General features: G+C 50.8%; 1 protein-coding gene across 1 annotated transcript in view; it reads left to right on the forward strand.

The window, feature by feature from the left end:
- GCKR (glucokinase regulator) overlaps nt 1-22,020 on the forward strand; it is a 33,898-nt gene extending 11,878 nt beyond the window's left edge. Inside the window, exons 5-19 of the mRNA XM_050951665.1 lie at nt 161-234; nt 2,638-2,704; nt 3,454-3,507; nt 5,230-5,324; nt 5,703-5,808; nt 9,673-9,791; nt 10,054-10,152; nt 11,647-11,744; nt 13,576-13,652; nt 14,597-14,693; nt 18,546-18,643; nt 19,570-19,653; nt 19,873-20,022; nt 21,245-21,379; nt 21,853-22,020. Of these exons, the coding sequence (XP_050807622.1) occupies nt 161-234; nt 2,638-2,704; nt 3,454-3,507; nt 5,230-5,324; nt 5,703-5,808; nt 9,673-9,791; nt 10,054-10,152; nt 11,647-11,744; nt 13,576-13,652; nt 14,597-14,693; nt 18,546-18,643; nt 19,570-19,653; nt 19,873-20,022; nt 21,245-21,379; nt 21,853-22,020 (1,521 nt within the window). The remainder of the gene's footprint in view (nt 1-160; nt 235-2,637; nt 2,705-3,453; nt 3,508-5,229; nt 5,325-5,702; nt 5,809-9,672; nt 9,792-10,053; nt 10,153-11,646; nt 11,745-13,575; nt 13,653-14,596; nt 14,694-18,545; nt 18,644-19,569; nt 19,654-19,872; nt 20,023-21,244; nt 21,380-21,852) is intronic.
- Nucleotides 22,021-22,438: the final 418 nt, after the last annotated feature.

Raw genomic sequence — 22,438 nt, forward strand, 5'->3', positions numbered from 1 at the left:
AAAGGGTCTGCTGCTGCCTCTGGCTTTGTCTTCTCTTCACAGTATGTTGTAGCTCCATGGTCTGCGTGGACTGGGTGGTTCCTAGGATGGTTAATTGATAGACAGGTTGCTGGGGTGCACGGCCTGCCTGTTAGTGCCTCTCTCCTCTGTCTCCTCCCAGGTTTCCTTTAACAAGCTGCTGAAGGGTCTAGGTCAGCTGCCTCGTTACACGTACATCATTGCTGGGGGAGACAGGTAAGGTGGAAAGCACACGTTTGCACCCAGCCCAGCAGAGTGGATAATGGCCTTTGCTTCAGGCTGTGGCTCTGGCTGTCTTCCAGCCAGAGGCCAAGATTTGTCCCATCTGAGACCCTAGTGGGTAGCGTCTTGCCTCCCACATTGCCTGGCCAAGGAAGGGATGGCAGAGTGCTCCAGTACACCGTTTGTAGACCAGTACTGTATGTGTGGGGTCGAGCGCACTTTGGTCTCTGGTTACTAGTTGTCAATAGGGAATGGTAATCAAATGGGAGTGTTTGTACTGGAATTCACTGGTACTAGGCCTGATGCTATTCAACACTTAAATCAATTATCTGGTATTAAGTATAAACTCATGGATGACTCACAGATTGTCAAAATAAACAATGAAGAGGACAGGGCATCATGCAGAGCGAGGTGAATCAATTGGTAAGCTGGCCAACTGAAACAAAATGTGGTTTAATATTGCCAAATGCCTACAGCTAGAAACGAGGACTGCAGGCCATGACTATGGAATGGGGACTGCATCCTGGAAAGCAGAGACTCTGCAAAGGTTATGGGGTCCCACTGGACAAGGAGCTGAAGATGGGTGTGATGGTCTGGCCAAAAGGGTGAATGCAGTTATTTGATGTATAAGCAGGGGAGTAGTGAGTAGAAGCAGGGAAATGGTTTCAGCTCTGTATATGGCATTGGTGAGACTGATATCGGAATACTGTGTCCAGTTTTGGTATCCACAGTTTAAAAGGATGTTGGAAAATTTGAGAGGATGCAGAGAAGAGCCACAGAAATGATTCAAGGGTTGGAAAAATTGACTTACAGTGAGAGACTTATGGAGCTCACTCAGTTTAGTTTGAGGGTGGGCAAACTACGGCCCGTGGGCTGGATCTGGCCTGTGAGCCGTTTTAAGGTGCCCCGCGAGCCGCACTATGCAGCTCAGCTCCGCTCCAGTTCTCCGTCCAGGGCACAGAGTTGTGGGCCGGACCACACGGTTTGGCCCTGCTCCAGCACTCCAGCCAGGGTTCTGGGTCAGGGGCCACAACAGTGTCTGGGCCCCACTCAGGCCTGGGTGCTGGGTTGGGGGCCACACCACGTAACTTGGCTTCGCTCCAGCTGGGGTGCAGGGTCGGGGCTGCACCATGTGGCTCCCGGAAGCAGCCGCATGGCCCCACTCCAGCTTCTACGTGCTCCAATGGGAGCTGCAGGGGCGGTGCCTGAGGATGGGGCAGCGTGTAGAGCCTCGTGGCCGCACCGCAGTGTAGGCACCGGAGAAGGGACATGCCACAGCTTCTGGGAGCCGCTTGAGGTAAGTGCTGCTCAGTGCCTACACCCCCTGAGCCTCCCCCCACACCCCAATCCCCTGCCCCAGCCCTGATCCCCCTCCCATCCTCCAAACCCCTTGGTCTCAGGCCAGAGCACCCTCCTACACCTCAAACTCATCATCCCCAGCCCCATGCCAGAGCCCGCACTCCCTCCCGCACCTCAGCCTCAATTTTGTGAGCATTCATGACCCGCCATACAATTTCCATTCCCTGATGTGGCCCTCGGGCCAAAAAGTTTGCCCACCCCCGGTTTAGTTGGTCAAAAAGATCAAAAGCTGATTGATTATAGTGTCTAAGTACCTTCACAGAGAGCAAATAGTGTGTGCTAAAGAGCTCTTCAATCTGGTGGAGAAAAGCAGAATAAGAACCAGTGGCTGGAAGATAAAGCCAGACAAATTCCTATTAGAAATAAGGCACACGTGGTTAACCATTGTAACAAGCTACCAGTAGAAATGATGGATTCCGCAAATTGCTGGGCTCAGTCCAAGCGTAGCGGGGTGGAATTATTAACACATTAGCTGTGTTCTACAGGACATCAGACTACGTGAGCTAATGACACTGGTCCCTTTTGACATTAACCTCTATGAATCTATCCAACAAGCCAGCTGGAGCTCACGCAGATAGGACTGAGGTGATGTGGGTGCACAGGGGGAGGTCTTGCTCCCACTCTGAGACTCAATGAGGAGGGGCTTTTAGCTTCAGGTGGCAAATGGAGCCAGGAATCCCTTTTTCCCGTGTTGCAGCTGGTTAATCTGGAGGCCACAAGCAACACGTGTGCTGCCCTGCACCAGGGGCAGCCCAGGCCACTTGGGCTAGAGTGACGGGGCCCATTTGCTTGGTGGAGTAGCGCATGCTCCCATTGGGGTCACAGGCTGCTCAAGTTTCCTGTGTCCTGCCAGCTGCAGTTCAGAGGGCTGTGGAGTCGACGTGTCCTGCATCCTGAGTGCATGGGGGACAGTCGCCTGAGAAGGGAGCATGGGGCCTGCAGGCTCCTGTGATCTGAGTGCGTGCGTTTCGGGGGTAGGGTGAGTGAATTGGCTGGTTGTATCTGTGAGTAACTGAACAAGGTTGTTTCCTCATGCAGATCCCTAGTGATGTCCCAGGAGGGACTGGAGGACTGCGCCTTGCTGGGGATCGAGGAGCTGAGCAAGGTGAGGTCTGGAGATGGAGAAGGAGACAGAGACTAAAACAAAACTTCAGTCATGACCCAGAGGACCCAGTCTTGGGAGTTTCGTGCACCAAGTCTCTCTGGGAAGGCAGGAAGAGGATGGCCAGGGAAGGGCATATTGTGGATTTCCAGGAGACAGCAGGCCTAAGCCCCACCTATAGCTATGACCCTCCCCCTTAGCCACTGGCAGGAGCGCCGCCAGCTTTTTTGGTGCCGTAGGGGGGTGGAAGGTCCTGCCCCCAAAATACCGCCGATGACCGGGGCGGCCAAAGATCCAGCCGCCGCGGTCGCCGCCCCCAAATGTTAGCGCCTTAGGCAACCGCCTAGGTCGCCTAATGGGTTGCACCAGCCCTGGCTGTCGGGAGGGGCCAGGGAACTGGGGCCACAGCTGAACACTGGGGACAACAAACAAAAAAAACAGGGCTGGGAGTAAAGGTCACAGGGTGAAAATCAGGCAGTGCCCACTGCTCCCCAAAGGCATTCAAGGGGGCAGCAAGGCAGGGCACGGTGGAAGAAGGGCCAGAGCATCTGGCTTCCTCTCTCTCATCTCTGCCTGGGCAGGGTCTTCCTCTTTCCCACTGCTCAGGCAGGGAGAGGAGGGGGCAGCAAAGTACAAGGTCCCCTTGCTCACTCATCGCAGTGCCAGGACAGGCCCTCTCCCCGGCCTAGCACAGTGCCAGGGCAGGCCCTCCTCTCACCTGCACCGTACTGAGTTCTCCCATTTCCCCCCAGGTCTGTGAGGGGAAGAAAAAAGTAGTTTTCATTGGAATTTCATGTGGTTTTTCTGTAAGTATCCAATGGATTATTGCAAATTTTCTGGGAGCAGAGTGGGTGCAGAATGGGTGTCTGGTACAGTCAGGGTTAGGGGGTGCAGAGTGGGTGCGTCGTATAATTGGGGTGGGGAGGTGCAGTGGATGCCTGGTACAGTCGGGGTGGGGGGGTGCAGTGGGTGTCTGGTACAGTCGAGGTGAGGGGTTGTCATGGTATAATCCCCACTCTGAACCTTAGCGTCCAAAAGATGGGGTACCAGCATGAATTCCTCTAAGCTCAATTACCAGCTTAGTACTTATAGCGCTGCCACCAACCAGGAATTCCAGTGCCTGGTACACTCTGGTCCCCCCAAAACCTTGCCCGGGGACCCCCAAGACCCAGACCCTCTGGATCTTAACACAAGGAAAGTAAACCCTTTCCCTCACCGTTGCCTCTCCCAGGCTTCCCCTCCCTGGGTTACCCTGGAAGATCACTGTGATTCAAACTCCTTGAATCTTAAAACAGAGAGGAAAATCCACCTTCCCCCCCTCCTTCTCTCTCCCCCTCCCAGACTCTCCCTGAGAGAGAAAGTAATCCTAACACAGAGAGAAATTAACCTCTCTCTCCCCCTTCCCTCCCTTCTCCCCACCAATTCCCTGGTGAATCCAGACCCCGTCCCCTGGGGTCTCCCCAGAATAAAAAAACAATCAGGTTCTTAAACAAGAAAAACTTTTAATTAAAGAAAGAAAAAACACTAAAAATTATCGTTGTAAATTTAAGATGGAATATGTTACAGGGTCTTTCAGCTATAGACACTGGGAATACCCTCCCAGCCTAAGTATACAAGTACAAATTAAAATCCTTTCAGCAAAATACAAATTTGAACTCCTTCCAGCCAAATACACATTTGCAAATAAAGAAAACAACCATAAGCCTAACTCGCCTTATCACCTAGTACTCACTAGTCTGAACTGATAAGAGCCTGTATCGGAGAGATTGCAGAGAAACCTGGTTGCACGTCTGATCCCTCTGAACCCCCAGAGTGAACAACCACCAAACACTAGCAGCACACACACAAACTTCCCTCCCTCAAGATTTGAAAGTCTCCTGTCCCCTGATTGGTCCTCTGGTCAGGTGACAGCCAGGCTCACTGATCTTGTTAACCCTTTACAGGCAAGAGAGGCATGAAGTACTTCTGTTCTATTAACCCTTAACTATCTGTTTATGACAGGGGTACAGAGTGGATGATCACAGAAGGGGGTGACGAAGTGGGTACCTGCCATAGTCAAGGTTTCAGAGGGGAGCCGAGTGGGTGCCTGCCAGGGCTGGCTTTAGGCTGATTCCCCCGATTCCCTGGAATTGGGCCCTGCGCCTTAGGCGTCTTTTTAATTTTTAAAATTTTTTTTGTTCACCCGGCAGTGGAGGGGTCCGCTCCGGGTTTTGGGCTGCATTTCAGCGGTGGGGGGTCCTTCAGTGCTGTGGAAGACCTGGAGCAGACCCCCCACCGCCGAAGTGCTGCCGAAGCCCCAGATCACCGCCAGGTATTTGAATTGGGCCCCGCTGTTCGTAAAGCTGGACCTGGTGCCTGCCATGGTGGGATGGCTTACTGGGTGCTCAGCATGGGGGACAGATAGAGTGGGGATTGCAACTTGTCTTGGTTTGCCCTGGTCCCCTTTATGGCAGCAGGCAGGGCGGACTCTGATCTGTGCTCAGCCTAGAGAGAATAGTTAGGGGTCTCAGTGACTCTATTTGCTGCAGGCGCCTTTTGTGGCTGGACAGCTGGACTTTTGCATGAATAACCTGGACATCTTCCTGCCAGTCCTGGTGGGATTCAACCCTGTCAGCATGGCCAGGTAACAGCCAGCATGGGAGCAGGGAAGGGGCACCATGGGCTCAGTTGCTCCCCCTGCCCTAGACAAGGGACTACACAGGCCCTGAGCTGGATCTGAGTCTATTTCCAATGAGAACCAGATCATGCTGAGGTGAGACGTGCCAGTCAGCCTCCCACGTTGCCTCACCCAGTTCCCTGAAAAGCTATGGGGTCCCCTGGAGCAGGGTGGGAAGCCCCTGGCAGGGCTGAGGGCCAGGCCCTCTCACGGGATGTCAGGGCTGGGGTTGTTTGTGGAAGCCCTGGGCAGGGCTGAGGGCCGGGCCCTCTCACGAGGATGTTAGTATCTGAGGCAGGGTCAGGTCCCTGTCCCAAGCCTGATTGCAGTGGGTCTCTCTTGCAGGAATGATAAGATCGAGGGCTGGCACTCTACCTTCCGCCAGGTGGCTGAGCGGATGCAGAAGCTGCAGGAGTCACATAAAGCCTTTATCCTTAATCCTGCTGTGGGGGTAGGTGATAGGTTCCACCTGGGTTTTGTATCCTTTCCAGAATGGTGCCTGGAAATCCTCTTTGGGCTGGGCTTCTCCTCAGTTAAGGGCTGTCCCTAATGTTCAGCAAGGAGTTCTGGTGAGACAGGGCCCGCAAGCCAGCAGGATCAGTTACAGAAGACTGGGGAGAAAGGGAGTGGGACTGCGAAAGAGCTCTGCAGATCCCTGGGTAGAGGGCCCAGGCTGCTGTGATCAGAGCAGCCCAGCTCCCACTCGGAGTGACCTGCAGGGGTCTGGATCTGATATGTGTGAGTGCTGCTTCTGAACAGGCTCCAGGACTGGGGTTAACACCTCACCCCACTGGCATGTCAATAGCACAGGACCAGAACTCAGGCAGTAGGGTGGGAGTTCCCCCACCAGTGGGGCTCTACAGACCTCCAGCATTTATTTGTTACCCCTCACATGCACAAAAGGTGCTTTGAGATCCCTGCACAGGAGCTTCCCAGGTGACAACAGGAACAGCAGGCCAGGGCAGGGAGGCGGGTGAGCCAGGCCAATGGGAGCACTGCTGGTGCTGGGAGATAGCTCTGCCTTCAGCCTTTCAGCATTGCTCTAGTGATCTGTGTCTGTGCAGCAGGCAAGATGGGGACGGGAGCTAGAGCTGTGTGTCACAGTCACAGTAGGAGCTGAAGGGATTTGGCCCTCCCTATCCCTGTCCTCAGATGCCCCAGAAACCTCTTGGACTCTCTCAGTTGAGTGGTAACCTGTGTGGTTTATTTACATTCCTGCCACCAACCCCAATACAGTCCCAGGCAGCAATATTCTAGACAGGGCTTCTCACCCGTTAGACCTTTCCCTCGGTGCTGGAGAGGAACAGAGGTCTGTGAACAGACTGGGACAAGCTAGCCCAGCTCCTCTCCCTCTCTTCCCCAGTACTTCCTTCCTGTCCCTTTTATACCCCTCAGCTGATGGACTAATTGGCTCATCCAGCCTCCCAGCCATTAGCTTACACGTCCCCAGCAGCCTTTTGCAGGTGAGCTGACTGAGGCCTGGATTCCCAGTAGGTGCAAGCTCCCAGCACTCTGGTCACAGGTACTTGTTCCAGCTCCATTGGAAGTGCTGCTAGCAGGGATAGCTGTGATCTGCGTGCAGAATGCGCCGTGTCCCAGGAGCCCCAGCTCTGGGCTGATCTCCCCAGTTGGACAAGCTGGAGTGAGAGACTGAAGCTCAGCGGTTTCTGACCTCGGTTCAGCGTACCAATATGTTCTAAGGAAAGCAAGGAGTGAGAACAGCAGAATAGGACAATGGATTTCAAAAAAGTAGATTTTAAGAACTTTAGATAACTGCTAGGTAAAGTCCCATGGGAAGAAAATGTAAGGGATAAAGGAGTTCAGGAGAACTGGCAGTTTCTCCAGGAGAAACTTGGAAAAGAGGAGACTAAGGCGGGATGTGATAGAGGTATATAAAATCATGAGTGATGTGGAGAAAGTAAATAAGGAGAAGTTATTTACTTGTTCCCATAATATAAGAACTAGGGGCCACCAAATGAAATGAATAGGCAGCAGGTTTAAAACAAATAAAAGGAAGTTCTTCACGCAGCACACAGTGCACTTGTGGAACTCCTTACCTGAGGAGGTTGTGAAGGCTAGGACTATAACAGTGTTTAAAAGAGAACTGGATAAATTCACGGAGGTTAAGTCCATTAATGGCTATTAGCCAGGATGGGTAAGGAATGGTGTCCCTAGCCTCTGTTTGTCAGAGGGTGGAGATGGATGGCAGGAGAGAGATCACTTGATCATTACCTGTTAGGTTAAGTCCCTCTGGGGCACCTGGCATTGGCCACTGTCGGTAGACAGGATACTGGGCTGGATGGACCTTTGGTCTGACCCAGTATAGCCATTCTTATGTTCTTATACAATATTAAAGGCACAATTGCAAACTTCTCAGAGTGAAGGAAAGATAGGATGAATAGTAAGAGGTCAGTCTGGCTTCATCAGGAGCTCTTCAATGACTTGAAAATGAAAAAATAATTCTACATAAAAGGTCAGATTGTTAAGGAGGAATACAAAAGAATGGCCTGGGCATGTAGAGACAAAAGCAGAAAGGCTAAGGCACAAAATGAGTTATACATAGCAAGGGACATAAAGGCAATAAGAAGAGGTTCTTTAAGTACATTAGGAACAAGAGAAAGATGAAGGAAAAGTAGGTCCTCTACTTAGCAGGAAAGGAGAGCTGATGACATCAAGAAGGCTGAGGCCTTTAATGCAAGACAACACAATATTGTTGAGAACTTGTGGAGGATGGGTGAGGTCTCAGAGGACTGGAGTGGGGCAAATCTAATACCAATCTTTACAAGGAGGAAAAAAGAGGATTCCGGGAATTATAGATCAGGCAGTCTAACTTCGATACCTGGAAAGATACTAGAACAAATTATTAAACAATCAGTTGTAAGCAACTGGAGAATAATAGGATTATAAGGAATAGCCAACATGGCTTTGTCAAGAACAACTCATGCCAAACCAACCTAATTTCCTTTTTAATAGGGTTACTGGCCTGGTGGATGGGGCAAAGCAACAGATATATATCTTGATTTTAGTAAGGCTTTGACATAGTCCCCCATGACAGTCTCATAAGCAAACTAGGGTTATGTGGTCTAGATGAAATTACTAGGTGGGTGCAAATCTGGTTGAAAGACCATACACAAAGAGTGGTTATCAATGGCTTGTTGTCAAACTGGATGGGCACAGCTAGCAGGATTTCGCAGGGGTCAGGCCTGGGTCCAGTACTATTCAATATTTTCATTAATGACTTGGATAATGGAGTGGACAGTATGCTTGTAAATTTGCAGATGACACCAATCTGGAAAGGGTTATGAGCATTTAGGAGGACAGGATTAGAATTCAAAACGATTTTGACAAATTAGACAATTGGTTTGAAATCAGCAAGATTAAAGTCACTAAAGACAAATGTAAAGTACTACAGTGAGGAAGAAAAAATCAAATGCACAACTATAAAATGGGGTGTAACTGGCTATGTGGCAGTACTGCTGAAAAGGATCAGGGGATTATAGTAGATCACAAATTGAATACGAGTCAACAATGTGATGCATTTGCAAAAAAGGCTAATATAATTCTGGGATATTAACAGAAGTGTCACATGTAAGACTCTGGAGGTAATTGTCCTGCTCTACTCGGTACTGTTGAGGTCACAGCTGGAGCACTGTATCCAGTTCTAGGCACCACTCCTTATAAAAGATGTGGATAAATTGGAGAGAGTCCAATGGAAAGCAACAAAAATAATAAAAGGTTTAGAAAATCTGACATATGAGAAAAGGTTACAAAACTGCACAAGTTTAGTCTTGAGAAAAGACAACTGAGGGGGAACTGATGACAGTCTTCAGATATGTTGCGGGCTATTATAAAGAGGATGGTGATCCACTGTTCTCCACATCCACTGAGGACAGGACAAGAAGTAATTGGCTTCTCTGCAGCAAGGAAGATTTCGGTTAGGTCTTAGAAAAAGCTTTCTAACTGTAAGGACAGTTACATTCTGGAAGATGTTTCCAGGAGCAGTTGTGGAATCTCCATCACTGGAAGTTTTTCAGAACAGGTTGGACAAATGTCTGTCATGGATGGTCTAGATGGTATTTTTGGTCCTGCCTGAGGGCGGGAGTCTTGACTTGATGACCACTCAGATCATTTCCAGCCATACGTTTATATGATTCTGTGGAGTACCTGCCCGGGATGGGGCTGCTTGGAAGATGGGCTTCCATCTTCCAGGATAAGGTGCACAGGGTGTGGGGTACACTCAGGATGGGGGCCTGGGGAGTGGGTTTGAGCCCCGGTGCCCATATGTCATTCAGTTCTTTCTCTCCCACTGCCTCAGCCTGAAGGCATCAGTGGCTCCTCACGGATGAAGGGCGGGAGTGCCACCAAGATCCTGCTAGAGACCCTGTTGCTTGCAGCACACAAGACAGTCTCCAAGGACACTGACATCTCAGAGAAGTAAGTCTCCAGTTACAGAGCTAGTAGGCTACACTGGACAGGCAACCTCCCCCAGTGCCAGAGTCCCCTGATGTGACTAGGCACACAGCTGGCCTATTGTTATGCTCGGGGATTGGCTGGGAATATTGGTGTCATGCTGGGACATTGGGAAAGGACCTCCACGCTTGACTGCTCCTGATCAGACTGTGAATGGTAGTAGGGCAGACAGGAGCTTGGCATGCACAGGTCCCTTGAGTCCTCTCCATTTTCTTCCCATGTCTAGGTGCCTCCTGGAAATCCTGAGGACATATGAACGTGCTCACAAAGTCACCTATGCCCAGAGCAAAAAGATCGCTGCTTTGGTGAAGCAAGCAGGCACCAGGTGAGGTGGGCAGGCATCTCCATTTCTGCTGGAGAAGTTGGGGTTGGGGATAGAAGGAAGGGGGAGAGGAAAGACATGTAGGGTGCAGGACTACTCAGTGAGCAGTGCATGCGGGGGGGGTGATGGGGTATATCAGACCCTCTGAGGCCCCCTGCTGGAGGCCTTGTGGTCCTGGCACACCCCGTCCCAAAAAAAAAGGCAGTAGAGAGGTCCTCCAAGCTACCTAGAGTGGCTGTGTGGGACACAGCCAATCTGGACCCAGCAGCCTAGTATAAGAAGAGCTTCAGGGCCAGAGGCAGTTCAGTTCCTTGCTGGAGCTGTAGGAGTGTGGAATGTGTGTGGCTGGCGGGTGGAGCTACAGAACCCCAGACATGGTAGCGCTGCCAGAAGCTGGGGAGAGCAAGATGGAGTCCTGGACACGGCATATGAGTGCTCTCTACAGGGTCCCTAAGTCTCCCCACCTCCCCATTAGCCACTGGTGGGGAAGTGGCCAGGGCAGTGAGGTAGCCCAGAAGGGGAACTGAATTATAGTGTCCCAGCTGAAGAGCTGTAGCCAGGAAGCCCAAGAGAGCCAAGACATTGTCTCCAGGGAGAGAGCCCTGGGCCGCTGTTCTATCCGAGAGCAGGGACAATCTGAAACAGCAGCACACACACTTGGCCAAGGGGATGCTCACAAGGGGTGAGTGCACCCCGTTATGGGGGGAAACAGCCAATTAACACTCAGTAACCCCCCTGTTAGGCCTGAATAAAGATATAGCAGACAAAACCAGGTATGCCAACCTGACCAAAGTCAGGCTAACAGAGGTTTGTGGGTAATCCCTGGGTGAAAAACACTAAGAAGCAGCAGCATGTCTCACAAGCGCTGGGAAAAAGTAAGATAAGAGAGAAGCTGCATTCCTGGCATAGTACCAGATGTGCTGTGTTAGGGTAGCTCCTTCGAAGAACTGATAAGAGCCCTAGTTTCCCAGCCTCCTTGTTTTCACTCCCTGGTTTTGTTCTTTGTTTTTTTTTAACTCCCCTACATTTCTAACTTTAGGCATGCATGTATACTAAAAGGTGTCTAGTTTCTAGTTGTTAAAAAAAGGGGGTGGGTTGCTCTAGTAAATAGTTTATAACGCAACGGAACTGTCTGTATAGGCTTATACTAAGATGTAAAGGGCGGGCTGGTTCTCTCTGAAGACGAGCTGCTCTCTGTTGATGCGTGTACTTGTCAATAAAGAGCTTTTGATCGGACCTTGCTGGTGTTGCCTGTCTCTCTCGCGGTCAGACAACGAACTTTGCCGTCTGGGGGTTAGAGTCCCTGACACCCCCATGCTGTGCTCTGCTCCCACTCCCCCAAGCAACACCGGTAACCCCCTGTGCTGTGCTCTCCCTGACCCCTCAAAACCCCCCGTGCTTTGCTTTCCCCTGAGCATGTCCAGTAACTCCCAGTGTTGTGCTCTGCCTCTACCCTCTGAACACCCTGAGTAACCCTTCTGTGCTGTCTTTTCCCAGCTTGCAGAAGAAGGCCTGTGTGTACATGGTGGGCTGGCACACACTGGGCATCATTGCCATCATGGACGGTGCTGAGTGCATCCCAACGTTTGGGGCAGGTAAGGGAACTGGCTGTGCTGGAAAGAGCCCTGATGCCTCTGGCAAAGGGTCCCTGTGATGTGGGAGAGGTGTCCAAGCTCCTTGCTCTGAGTTCCCCCTGCACCCAGCTGTTGCTATATTGTAGAGTCAATTTCTTGACCACCCTTTGGTTCATTATAAAATATATTCAAAAGACCAAATAACCAATATCAGTCAGGTTTATTGCTCTAAGCAAATAATAATATAGTGTCACCATGCCTCTGTGGGTGACAAGTGAGACTAGCAGATGCAGGACAAACTGGTGAGAAATAGGGCAGACACACCCCAAAATTCTCCCATAAAATATACTAATCCAATAATACAAGTAAACTTCTGTCTCACCACACTGGCTAAGCAGAAGTCAGAAATGCAGTCTTCTTAGGTATCCCAGTCCTTGTTTCAACACCCAGACACTAGACTTAAGGATGAGTGGTTATTTAAAACCAGTTTAATCAACCAAAGGGTTTTTCTGATCCCAAACAACCAGCCACAAACCCAGGTCAATATATAACTCTGATCTTACCCAATAATCACACTATTGCCAATCCTTTAGTACCTTACATCTAAAGGGTTATTTATAAGAAAAAAGAAAGAGGTGAGAGTTAAAATTGGTTAAAGGAATCAAATACATACAATGATGGCAAAGTTCTTGGATCAGGCTTGAAGCAGTGATGGAATAAACTGCTGGCTTCTTAAGTCTCTAGTTGCTTCCAAATGATTGGAAGGTCCTCAGTCCCTTGCTTAGAATGCTCCCGTTAGTATAAGTCCATAGTTCAGAGATCAGAGAAAGAAAGAGGCAAAATGGGCCTTTTATAGTTTCTGCCTTGTGAAGGGAAAATCACTGTTCCAAGTAAAGCCCTCAGCACAGTTTGTGAAAAAGTACAGGCACACAAAATGGAGTTCAGCACCACATAATCTAGTCACATGCCCTTGCATGCTTCGATGAGTCATAGCAGCCATTGCCATATTCTCAGAACGTCCTCAGGAAATTCCATTAGTGGAGATAAGCTTCTTCCATGGCCCAGAGTTCACTGATGGGCCATCAGCTTGAGTAGTCCGTTCACAATGTGCTGACTAGACTGGATGTAAACTATGGGAGCAAACACATTTGAAATACGGGTACTTGGTTGTATTCATAACTTCAGATACAGAAACGATACATGCACACAAATAGGGTAGATGCTCTGCGGGTTACGCAAGACCTGATTTATGCAAATCCACACTTACGGAAAAAGTTCTATAAGCTAGAAATATAATGGTCGGAGATATGTTTCCGACTTATGCAAAATTTGAGTCACGCAAGGCCTCCCCTTCCCCCCACCCCCACCCCCGCAGCCCTCGGGGATCCAGCTTGGTAACATCTTGCCTGCCAAAGGCCCTCTGAGCAGGATTCCTGGGGTCTGTGGGGCAAGGGGTCTCTGTTCTGGATCCCTGGGGACTGGAGGGCCAAGGGGTCTCTGAGCAGATACGGGGGGGGGGGGGGAAGGGGTCTCTCTGAGCAGGATACCTGCAGGTGGGATGCAAGAGTCTCTGAGCTGAATCCTGGGAGCAGAGGATCAAGGGGTCTGCAAGCAGGATCCCCAAAGAACTGAGAGGAAGGGTTCTCTGAGTAGGCTTCCTGGGGGTTGGAAAGCAAGGAGTGCCCAAGCTGGGTCCCCAGGATCAGAGGGTAATTTGTCTCTTAACTGGATCCTGGGGTCTCCAAGCTGGATCCCCGGCCTCTGGGATCCTGCAAAGAGACCCCTTGGCCCACAGCCCCATTCCCTCTGCCTCTGGTTCACTCACTTGCTTTCGTGTTATTTTCCTGCACAGACTATAATGACGTGCGAGGCTTCTTGATTGGGGATCACAGTGAGATGTTCAACAAGGAGGCAGATCTGATAGCACAGGTAGGAACTGGGCTGGAGTACAGGTGAACAGCAGGGCCCTGGCTGTCAGGGTTACTCTAGGTGTGTGCTGGCTTCGTTGGAGCGGATTCTGCGAGAGATGAGATCCTGCTTGGCCTGGTATGAGGGAGCTGGGAGGGTCAGGGAGTTTCAGCTGATTTTGAGCCCTGCCCTTGGGTAGGTCCTAGGTGGGGAGTAAGTTCTGGGGGTAGTTCTGACCATGAGTCCAGGGCTGGACTCGGCTGAGGTGGCTGCCAGGCAGGGTCTGATCTGAGCTAGCTTATGAGTGTGATGAACCTCATGGTCTTGGATGGGTGCTGGGTGGGGAGTGGGTACTGGCCTGGGGCACATGCTTTGGGGGCATGGTGGACGCTGAGTGGGTGGTGATTCTGTGTGCCCATGCCTCTGGTTCCCAGAGCCTCCCAGGCTGATGGGCAGACAGGGGCTGATACCCCTGTGCTCCCTGGTATCAGGGAAGGGAGGAGTGCTGCTAAGTTGGGGAGCAAAGGTGGAGTCCCCATGGTGGGGAAGGATGCCCCAGTGTTAGGGACTGGAGGTGGAGCTCAGACGTCAGGGAGGATGAGGGGCCTGGTCTCAGGATATATGGGGGAGCCTGGCTGGTGAGGGATGCAGGGGGCCCTGGTTTGAGAGAGGTTAAGTGGGAGGTCCCAGTGGCAGAGTGTGGAGGGGGGGACCCTGATATTAGCGGGGGCATGGGGCCTTGGTGTCAGGAAGATGGGGGGAATCTGGAGTCAGGCAGGAGAGAGCCGGGGAAGTCCCAGTGTTGTGAAGGGGATGGGGTCTCCCATGTTTGGGAAGGGAGGAGGTGGTTCTGATGTTGGGAATGGAGGGGGGCCCCAGTGAAGGGGTGGGCAGGGGGCCCCATGTGTCAGGGAGTGTAATGGGAACCCTAGCACCATGTTAAACAGGCTTGCTTTCTCTGGCAGGGCCCGCAGTTCGCCTTCTCTCAGGAGGACTTTGTGAAGACGATTCTCCCATCACTGACTGAGCTCGATACTGTTCTCTTCCTCTTCACGCTGGATGGTGAGGAGTGGCTGGGAGCTGAGGGAAGGGGTCAGCACTAGTTGTGGGGGGAGAAAAGGAAGGAGCTTTTGTTCCCCCTGCTGGGCACTACCCTTTGCTGAGTGATCACATCAGCATCTTGCTGTGATTTATCCCACCTCACCTCTCCCTAGTATGCTGAACGATTGAAAAGATTGGAGTTCTTGTAACTTTGGAAAAAGATAGGTAAGAGGGGACATGATAAAAAAATTATGAAAAGTATCTAAAACAATTCAGGGTCTTGAGATGGGAGATCAAGAGTATCTGTTCTCCCTGTCTCATAAGACAAGAATGAGGGGGAAGCTCATTGGGCCTGAAAGGCAGCAAAGGAAATATTTTCCCACAAGGGGCTTCTGGAACTCCCTGCCACATGACATAACAGGCTAAGAGTCTGGCAAGATTCAGAGAGGGGTTAGACGTTCCTATGAGCATGAAGAATATCCAGACTCATCAGAGGAAATACTAACACCCAAACCACAGCTTGGGATTGGCCATGAACCATCAGGCTCCAGGGCATGAGCCCCTAACTACTGGGGCTGGGGGAATCTTCCCCTGGGGCAGGCCAGCTGGTCACTGCACCTTCCCTGAAGCAGCTGGTGCTGGCCCCTGTTGGAGATAGAATACTGGACTAAATGGATCCTGGTCCAGTCCACATGGGCAGTGTCTGAGTCCTGGTGGTGCTGGCTCATGGTAAGCTTGGTCTGTAGTTACGGTACTAGCCTAAGACTCAGGAAATCTGGGTTCAGTTCCCAGTTCTTCCACAGGCTCCATGTGACCTTAGACAAAGTCACTTCCCTTTCTGTGCCTCAGTTCCTTATGTCCATACAAATCGTTCTGTCACAAGGGGCTGTGAGGGTGAACTCAGTGCACTGTGGTCATGGGCTGTGTAGATGCCTAGATCGATAACTTTGTGCTTAAGAATTGATACTGTTGGCGGCGGGGTCACACTCATCTTTTGCTTTGGGCCTTTGTCTCCAGATCCATTTCTTAGGACTGTGGAATTTGTATGGGGTTTGCCTAGGGCCAGTTAGCTGATCTCCTGTCAATGCATTGATGTCTCATAGACTTTAAGGCCAGAAGGGACCATCATGATAATCTCATCTGACCTCCTGGACAGTGCAGGCCACAGGACCTCACCCACCCATTCCTGTAATAGACCCACAACCTCTGGCTGAGTTACCGAAGTCCTCAAATCATGAGTTAAAAGACTTCAAATTACAGAGAATCCACTGTTTACAATAATTTAAATCTGCAGGTGACCCATGCCCAGAGGAAAGAAAAAACAAAACAAAACAAAAAAAACCCCCAAAACCCTAGGATCTCTGCCAGTCTCACCTGGGGGAAAATTCCTTCCTGACACCAAATATGGCGATCAGTTAGACCCTGAGCATGTGGGCAAGACTCACCAGCCAGACTCTTGGAGAGAAAGAAAGAAAATTCTCTTTAGTAACTCAGCCCTCCCCATCTAGTGTTCCATCACCAGCCGTTGGGGATATTTGCTGCTAGCAGTTGCAGATCGGCTACATGCCATCATAGGCAGCCCTATCATACCATCCCCTCCGTAAAGGTATCAAGCTCAGTCTGGAAGTCGCTTAGGTTTTTTGCCCCCATCGCTCCCCTTGGAAGGCTGTTCCAGAACTTTACTTCTCTGATGCTTGGAAACCTTTGTCTAGTTTCAAGCCTAAACTTGTTGATGGCCAGTTTATATCCATTTGTTCTTGTGTCCACGTTGGCACTTAACTCGTATAACTCCTCTCCCTCCCTGGTATTTATCCCTCTGATGTATTTATAGAGAGCAATCATATCTCCCCTCAGCCTTCTTTTGGTTAGGCTAAACAAGCCAAGCTCTTTGAGTCTCCTCTCATAAGCTACAGTAACTCCTTGCTTAACGTAGATATGTTCCTGAAAAATGCAACTTTAAGCGAAACAATGTTAAGCAAATCCAATTTCCCCATAAGAATAAATGTAAATAGGGGTGGGGGCGTGTTTAGGTTCCAGGGAAATTTTTTTCTCCAGACAAAAAACTATATTTTATTTTTATATCTATATCTATATATAATAGATATAATCTAGATCATAGAATCTCAGGGTTGGAAGGGACCTCAGGAGGTGTTTAGTCCAACCCCCAGCTTAAAACAGGACCACTCCCCAACTAAATCATCCCAGCCAGGGCTTCATCAAGCCTGACCTTAAAAACCTCTAAGAAAGGAGATTCCATTGCTTTTAAAAAGATCAGGAAGTTGAGACAGCAGATGCAGCCAGCAAGCTCTCTCCTCCTGAGACCTGTCCTGTCCCTACCCTGCTCTATATGGAGAAGGGTTAAGCGCGGGGCACGAGCCATGGGGAGGGAGACACCCTGACATTCCACCTCCTCCCCGCTCCCCTGCACAGCAAGCAGGACGCTCTTGGGAGCAGTTCCAAGGCAGAGGACAGGAACAGCACATGGCAGTCGGGAGAAAGACAACTGAACTGCCAGCAATTGGTAGCCTGCTGGGCGGCTGCTGCACAGGGAACTTAGGGAAGCAGGGAGCTGATGGGGTGGGGGGGCTGCCTGTCCACCCTGTTTCCAAGCCCCCACCAGCTAGCTGCAATGGGCTGCTATTCCTGCAAGCAGTGGACAAAGCAGGTTGCTGCCAAACAATGTTATAAGGGAGCATTTCTCAACTTTAAATGAGCATGTTCCCTAATTGATCAGCAACTTAACATTGAAACATCGTTAACCAGGATGACTTTAAGTGAGGAGTTACTGTATGTTTTCCATTCATCAGATCAGCCTAGTCACGCTTCTCTGCACCTGTTCCAGTTTGAATTCATATTTCTTAAACATGGGAGGCCAGAATTACACACAGTATTCCAGATGAGGTCTCACCAGTGCCTTGTAGAATGGTACTAACACTTCCCTGTCTCTACTGGAAATACCTTGCCTGATGCATTCTAAGACTGCATTAGCCTTTTTCATGGCTGCATCACATTAGCGGCTCTTAGGCATCCTGTGATCAACCAATACACCCAGGTCTTTCTCCTACTCCATCACTTCCAACTGATATGTCCCCAGCAAAAATTCTTGTTGTTAGTCCCAAAATGCATGACTTTGCACTTAATTAAATTTCATCCCATTTCTAATACTCCAGTTTTCAAGTTCATCCAGATCTTCTTGTATGATAATCCTGTCCTCCTCCATATTGACAATACCTCCCAACTTTGTGTTATCCACAGATTTTATTAGCACATTCACACTTTTTGTGCTAAGGTCAGTAATAAAAATGTTAAATAAGATTGGTCTAAAACCAGTCCCTGAGGAACTCCACTACTGACCTCCTTCCAGCCTGACAGTTCACCTTGCAGAATGACCCACTGTAGTCTCCCTTTTAACGAGTTCCTTATCCACCTTTCAATTCTCAGATTAACCCCCATCTTGTCCAATGTAACTGATAATGTCACTGCAGTCTAGATCTGTCATGGCAGAGCCAATCACACCAGGTCCTTTGAGCTACGGACAAACCAGGAAGAGGGGTGCAGCTGTTCTCTGACCTACCCCAGCTGCAAGCCTTGGGAGGTAGTCTATTTACCTGTTACCCTCTTACCCTGGAGTTGTAGCAAAGAAAGTGAATGAGACAGAAGTAAGGTAGATGTACGTACGTTCGTGTGTGTGTTTGTGTGTGTGTGTGTGTGTGTGTGTGTGTGTGTGTGTGTGTGTGTGTACACGTCTCTTTGATGTTGGTATGGTGATCTGGCTGATGTGCAAAGGGCCCTTGACTCTGACTAGCTCTGGACCTTCCTGAATGACTGTCCAGAGCCTGGTTACCCCAGTCTTATGCTCCCTCTTGCTTTAAGATGACCTTGCAGAGGTGGAGAAGCTTGTGGTTCAGGTGAAGGAGAAGACATCAAATGTCCAAGCACTTTCTCATGCCACTGTTGGGCAGTACCTTCCGGTGAGTAGAGAAGGCTCTTTGTCTCCATCCCAGGTAAGGGAAAGGTCCTGTGGGAAATTGAGCTTGTGCTCATGTAATTAGACTGTACCCTGGTGCATGCCTAGAGGGGGCAGGGTTGGGGTTGCCTTCATTCTGGAATTCCATAAGGGAGTGAGTCTTGCCCTACAGTGGCACTGGGTGCCCCTGGAGCTGTACTAAGTTGCACCGAGGTCACACTGCCCCCAACCAGCCCTAAACCTCAAAGGTCAAAGAAAAACAAAAAAAGCACTCTGCAGCCTATACTTAGCAACAAGTTCCATTCCTATCTAATAAGGTATTTCTCACCCAATGGTTAGTTCGTCCAGCGCTTGTCCGCACTGACACAGTCCACTTCCCTAATGGTTACGTACTACCCGATTTTATAGGGACAGTCCCGATTTTGGGGGCTTTTTCTTATATAGGCTCCTATTACCCCCACCTCCTTTCCTAGTTTTTCACACTTGCTGTCTGGTCACCCTATACCTACTTGGGACAATCGTCTGCTCTTATACAGTCTTACCCCAGGGGCCCCACTCTTCCCAGAACTCTGAGTTTGTTTGGCTTTGTAAATCTCCAGCCTGCATCTACTCCAGACAGCAAACACAGACTGTCTGATGAGTATTCCTGGTTCTCCTGTTGATTGGGTCAGCTCTCAGACTGCCCTCTCTCAGGCGCTAGTTTTCACTCCCAACAGATGTAGAACACAATGTCCTGTGTTAGTTAACTCTAAAATTGTTTCCCATACAAACATCTCATAATAACCATGACAGTCAGCTAGAGCTTAGCTTTCGGCAGACCAAACACAACTCCCTTCGGTATAATATTGAGAAACCACTGGGACTCAGTATCCCTGCCAGGGCATGTCTGTGTCACAACGAGGTTTCTGTTCGTATCTTTATCCCCATCAGGCCTCCCTCAAGAAGCTGTTTCCTTCCATCATGAGCATCATGTGGCCCATCCTGTTCCTGGAGTATGAGGGGAATTTTATTCAGGTAATGCATGAAAAACCTGCTTTGGATCCTGAGGTGGATTCCTAGCAGGGTGCCAACTGATTGGACTTTTGTGATTTCTGAGGTAAGTGAGGGGTGGCTGCAGGGCTGTGGCTCCCTCTGCGGGCAGATGGGCTGGCTGCTGCAAGGCTGGGGCTCCCTCTGGCTGGCAGTTTGTGGCTGCCCGGTTCACGGGGATCTGTTTTTCTGTATTTCACACAGAAGTTCCAGAGGGAGCTCAGCACCAAGTGGATCCTCAACACAGTCAGCACCGGGGCCCATGTCCTCAAGGGCAAAATTCTTCACAACTACATGGTGAACCTGAGAATTAGCAACTCCAAACTCTTCTGGAGGGCGGTGTGCATCCTGCAGGTACTGAGGCCCAAGGCAATGGCCAACTGAGGGAATAAGAAGGTAGCAGCATTACCAGTTATTACTTCAGAGTGTAGGGGGAGGCCCCAGTTGTGGGAAATGCAGGAAGCAAGATCAGTAGCTAAGGGGGGTGAAGGGGGAAGACTCCTGGTGTGGCCCTTCTCTGGAAATTGGCACTGCCCCCAGTGGGACCTCTTCAAGGCCAGGCAGAGCACTACAGCCCAGTAGCCGACCCTCCCGTCCTCCACCTCCCCCATCCTCTGTACCATGGCTGGGAGCCTAATCCTGAGCAGGAGAGAATCTCATCACCAAGATGAAACAGTGCACCCCAGTGCACTGCTAACCCACCTATGGGACAAAGCAGAAGTACATAGCCCACAATTTATATGGGATCACTGGGGGAGACACCCAGCAGTATGAGCATGGTGAGCATGTGTAACGGGCCATGACAGAGCATGTCTTGATGTCCCTCAAGCTGTCTCCATGCTGTGCTCTGCTCTGAGGCAGATTGTGAGAGGCAGCCAGCATGTTGCTGGAGCTTGGTGGTTACTACTGGGCCTGGGAATGGGAAGTTGGAGATAGGACGGAAGTTGAAGAGGTCTCAAGGTTGAGTTTTGGCATTTCTCGGGGTTAGTAAGTGTGCTTATCCCTGCCTACTCTGGTTAGTAGTGGGCGTAGCTCTTGTACCATTCAGGAAGGGCAGGGATCCATCACACAGGTTGTCTCTAATATTCTTCTGGGCTTTCTGGACTTCAGCTAGTGTGATGGGGAGGGTGGATGAATAATAGGGTCTAGTCGGGGTTTTCTTGCCTGGTTACCTGTAACCTGGGCCCTTCTCTGTGCTGCCCTTGCCCAGCTGGTGTCCACACACATGTGCACGTACACACCCCCATTCACTCAACCCTGGCTGGGGCTGTCATCTCTGATTTCATGCACGACTCTAAGTTTGCCCATCCCCCAGCCAAGCCATATAGATTTGGGACAGACAGGAGTCAGCCCTGCTTTCCAGCCATTCTGGCTGTCATCATCCCCTTCTCAGTGTTACTCAACAATGGGGCGCTCCCACTCCCCTTGATTCTCTGGCCGGCTCAGGATCAATGCACGGGGCCCTGCAAATGCCCCTTGCTAAGCCATGTGAGAGCCACTCCAGCACCATCCCTGAGCTGCACTGAAATGGAATCTGGTCTCTGTCCCTGCTCTGACTGGCATGCTCTCCCCACAGCGGTTCACGGGGCACTCCCAGGCCAGGTGCCTGGAGGGCCTGCTGCAGACCATATATGACCCTGAGGTGCTCTCAGATGACATTCGCAATGCAGAGCTCTCCAAACATATTGCCATAGCAACGGAGAAGAGCAAGGTAAGAAGGCCCATGCCCTGTCTCTCATCAGCATGCCACCTCATGGTGTCACACACGGTGGGCCCCAGCCCTCTGGCTCCACTCTGCTCAGATGTGCTGCTCCATGGGCCTGATGCAAACTCTGGCACCTGTGACACGTGCACAGGGACACGCAGCAACAGCTTTCGAAGGCAGGAGACAGAATTTCAGGGCAGAGATTGGGGGCCACCTTCCAAAACCCATCGTCCGTGCTGGGGCTTCTCCTCGCAGAGGGGATGAGGCTCCCAAGAGGCACCAGCAGACAGGTTTCCCCCTGGAAGAGGGGGAGGCCACCCCCAGATGCAAGTGGGGTGCTGATGCCCCCAGATCCCCAGCAGGTGGCGCTCCCCTTAGCACTTGCACACCAGGGCCTGTGCAGCTGGCTGAGCTGCTGGGGAAATGACAGGGTGAGCGCCCCCTGCCTGATTCTGACGCTGCCTCCTTTTGTCTCCCAGGTTGTCCCCACAGCCCTTCTGTGCCTGCTGCGGAACTGCTCAGTACAGGAGGCCCAGCTGCGGCTTGAAACCTCCCCGTCCATCCGAGCAGCCATTGAGTCCTCACTGAATGCTCCGGGGCGCAAACGGGGTGCAGACAAATCAGACTCCACAGGCAGGAGTGCGTAGGAGGCAGCACCCATCCACTAAGGGGACTATGTGGGAAGGGAAGGGTCCAGCATCATTAACTTGTGTATGGATCCAGCAGTGCATGCTGGCCAGGCAGCCCCACTGTCTTCCAGCTAGGGAGAGCCACCAACTCCCTGAACAAGTGCAGCAGCTGGGATCTGGTGAACACGAGCAGCACCCGCCTAGATGGGGAGCCGAGTGCTGTGGGCTCTCCTCTTAGCTCCTGGTGGGAGGGGATAGATTACCTGGAGGTGGGAATCTTGTGTTGTCTAGGAGCCTGAATTTCCTTGGAGGACCATGTGCTCCCCAGGGGTCTGGATTGCTCTGGGTGAGCTAATCTCTGGTGGATGGGGGTATGAGGGGTATCAGCTCACCCTGGGGAATCAGGGTGTGGGGTGCACTGTAATCCTTTGAGCAG

Source organism: Gopherus flavomarginatus, chromosome 4, assembly GCF_025201925.1.
Source record: "Gopherus flavomarginatus isolate rGopFla2 chromosome 4, rGopFla2.mat.asm, whole genome shotgun sequence".
NCBI lineage: Eukaryota > Metazoa > Chordata > Testudines > Testudinidae > Gopherus > Gopherus flavomarginatus.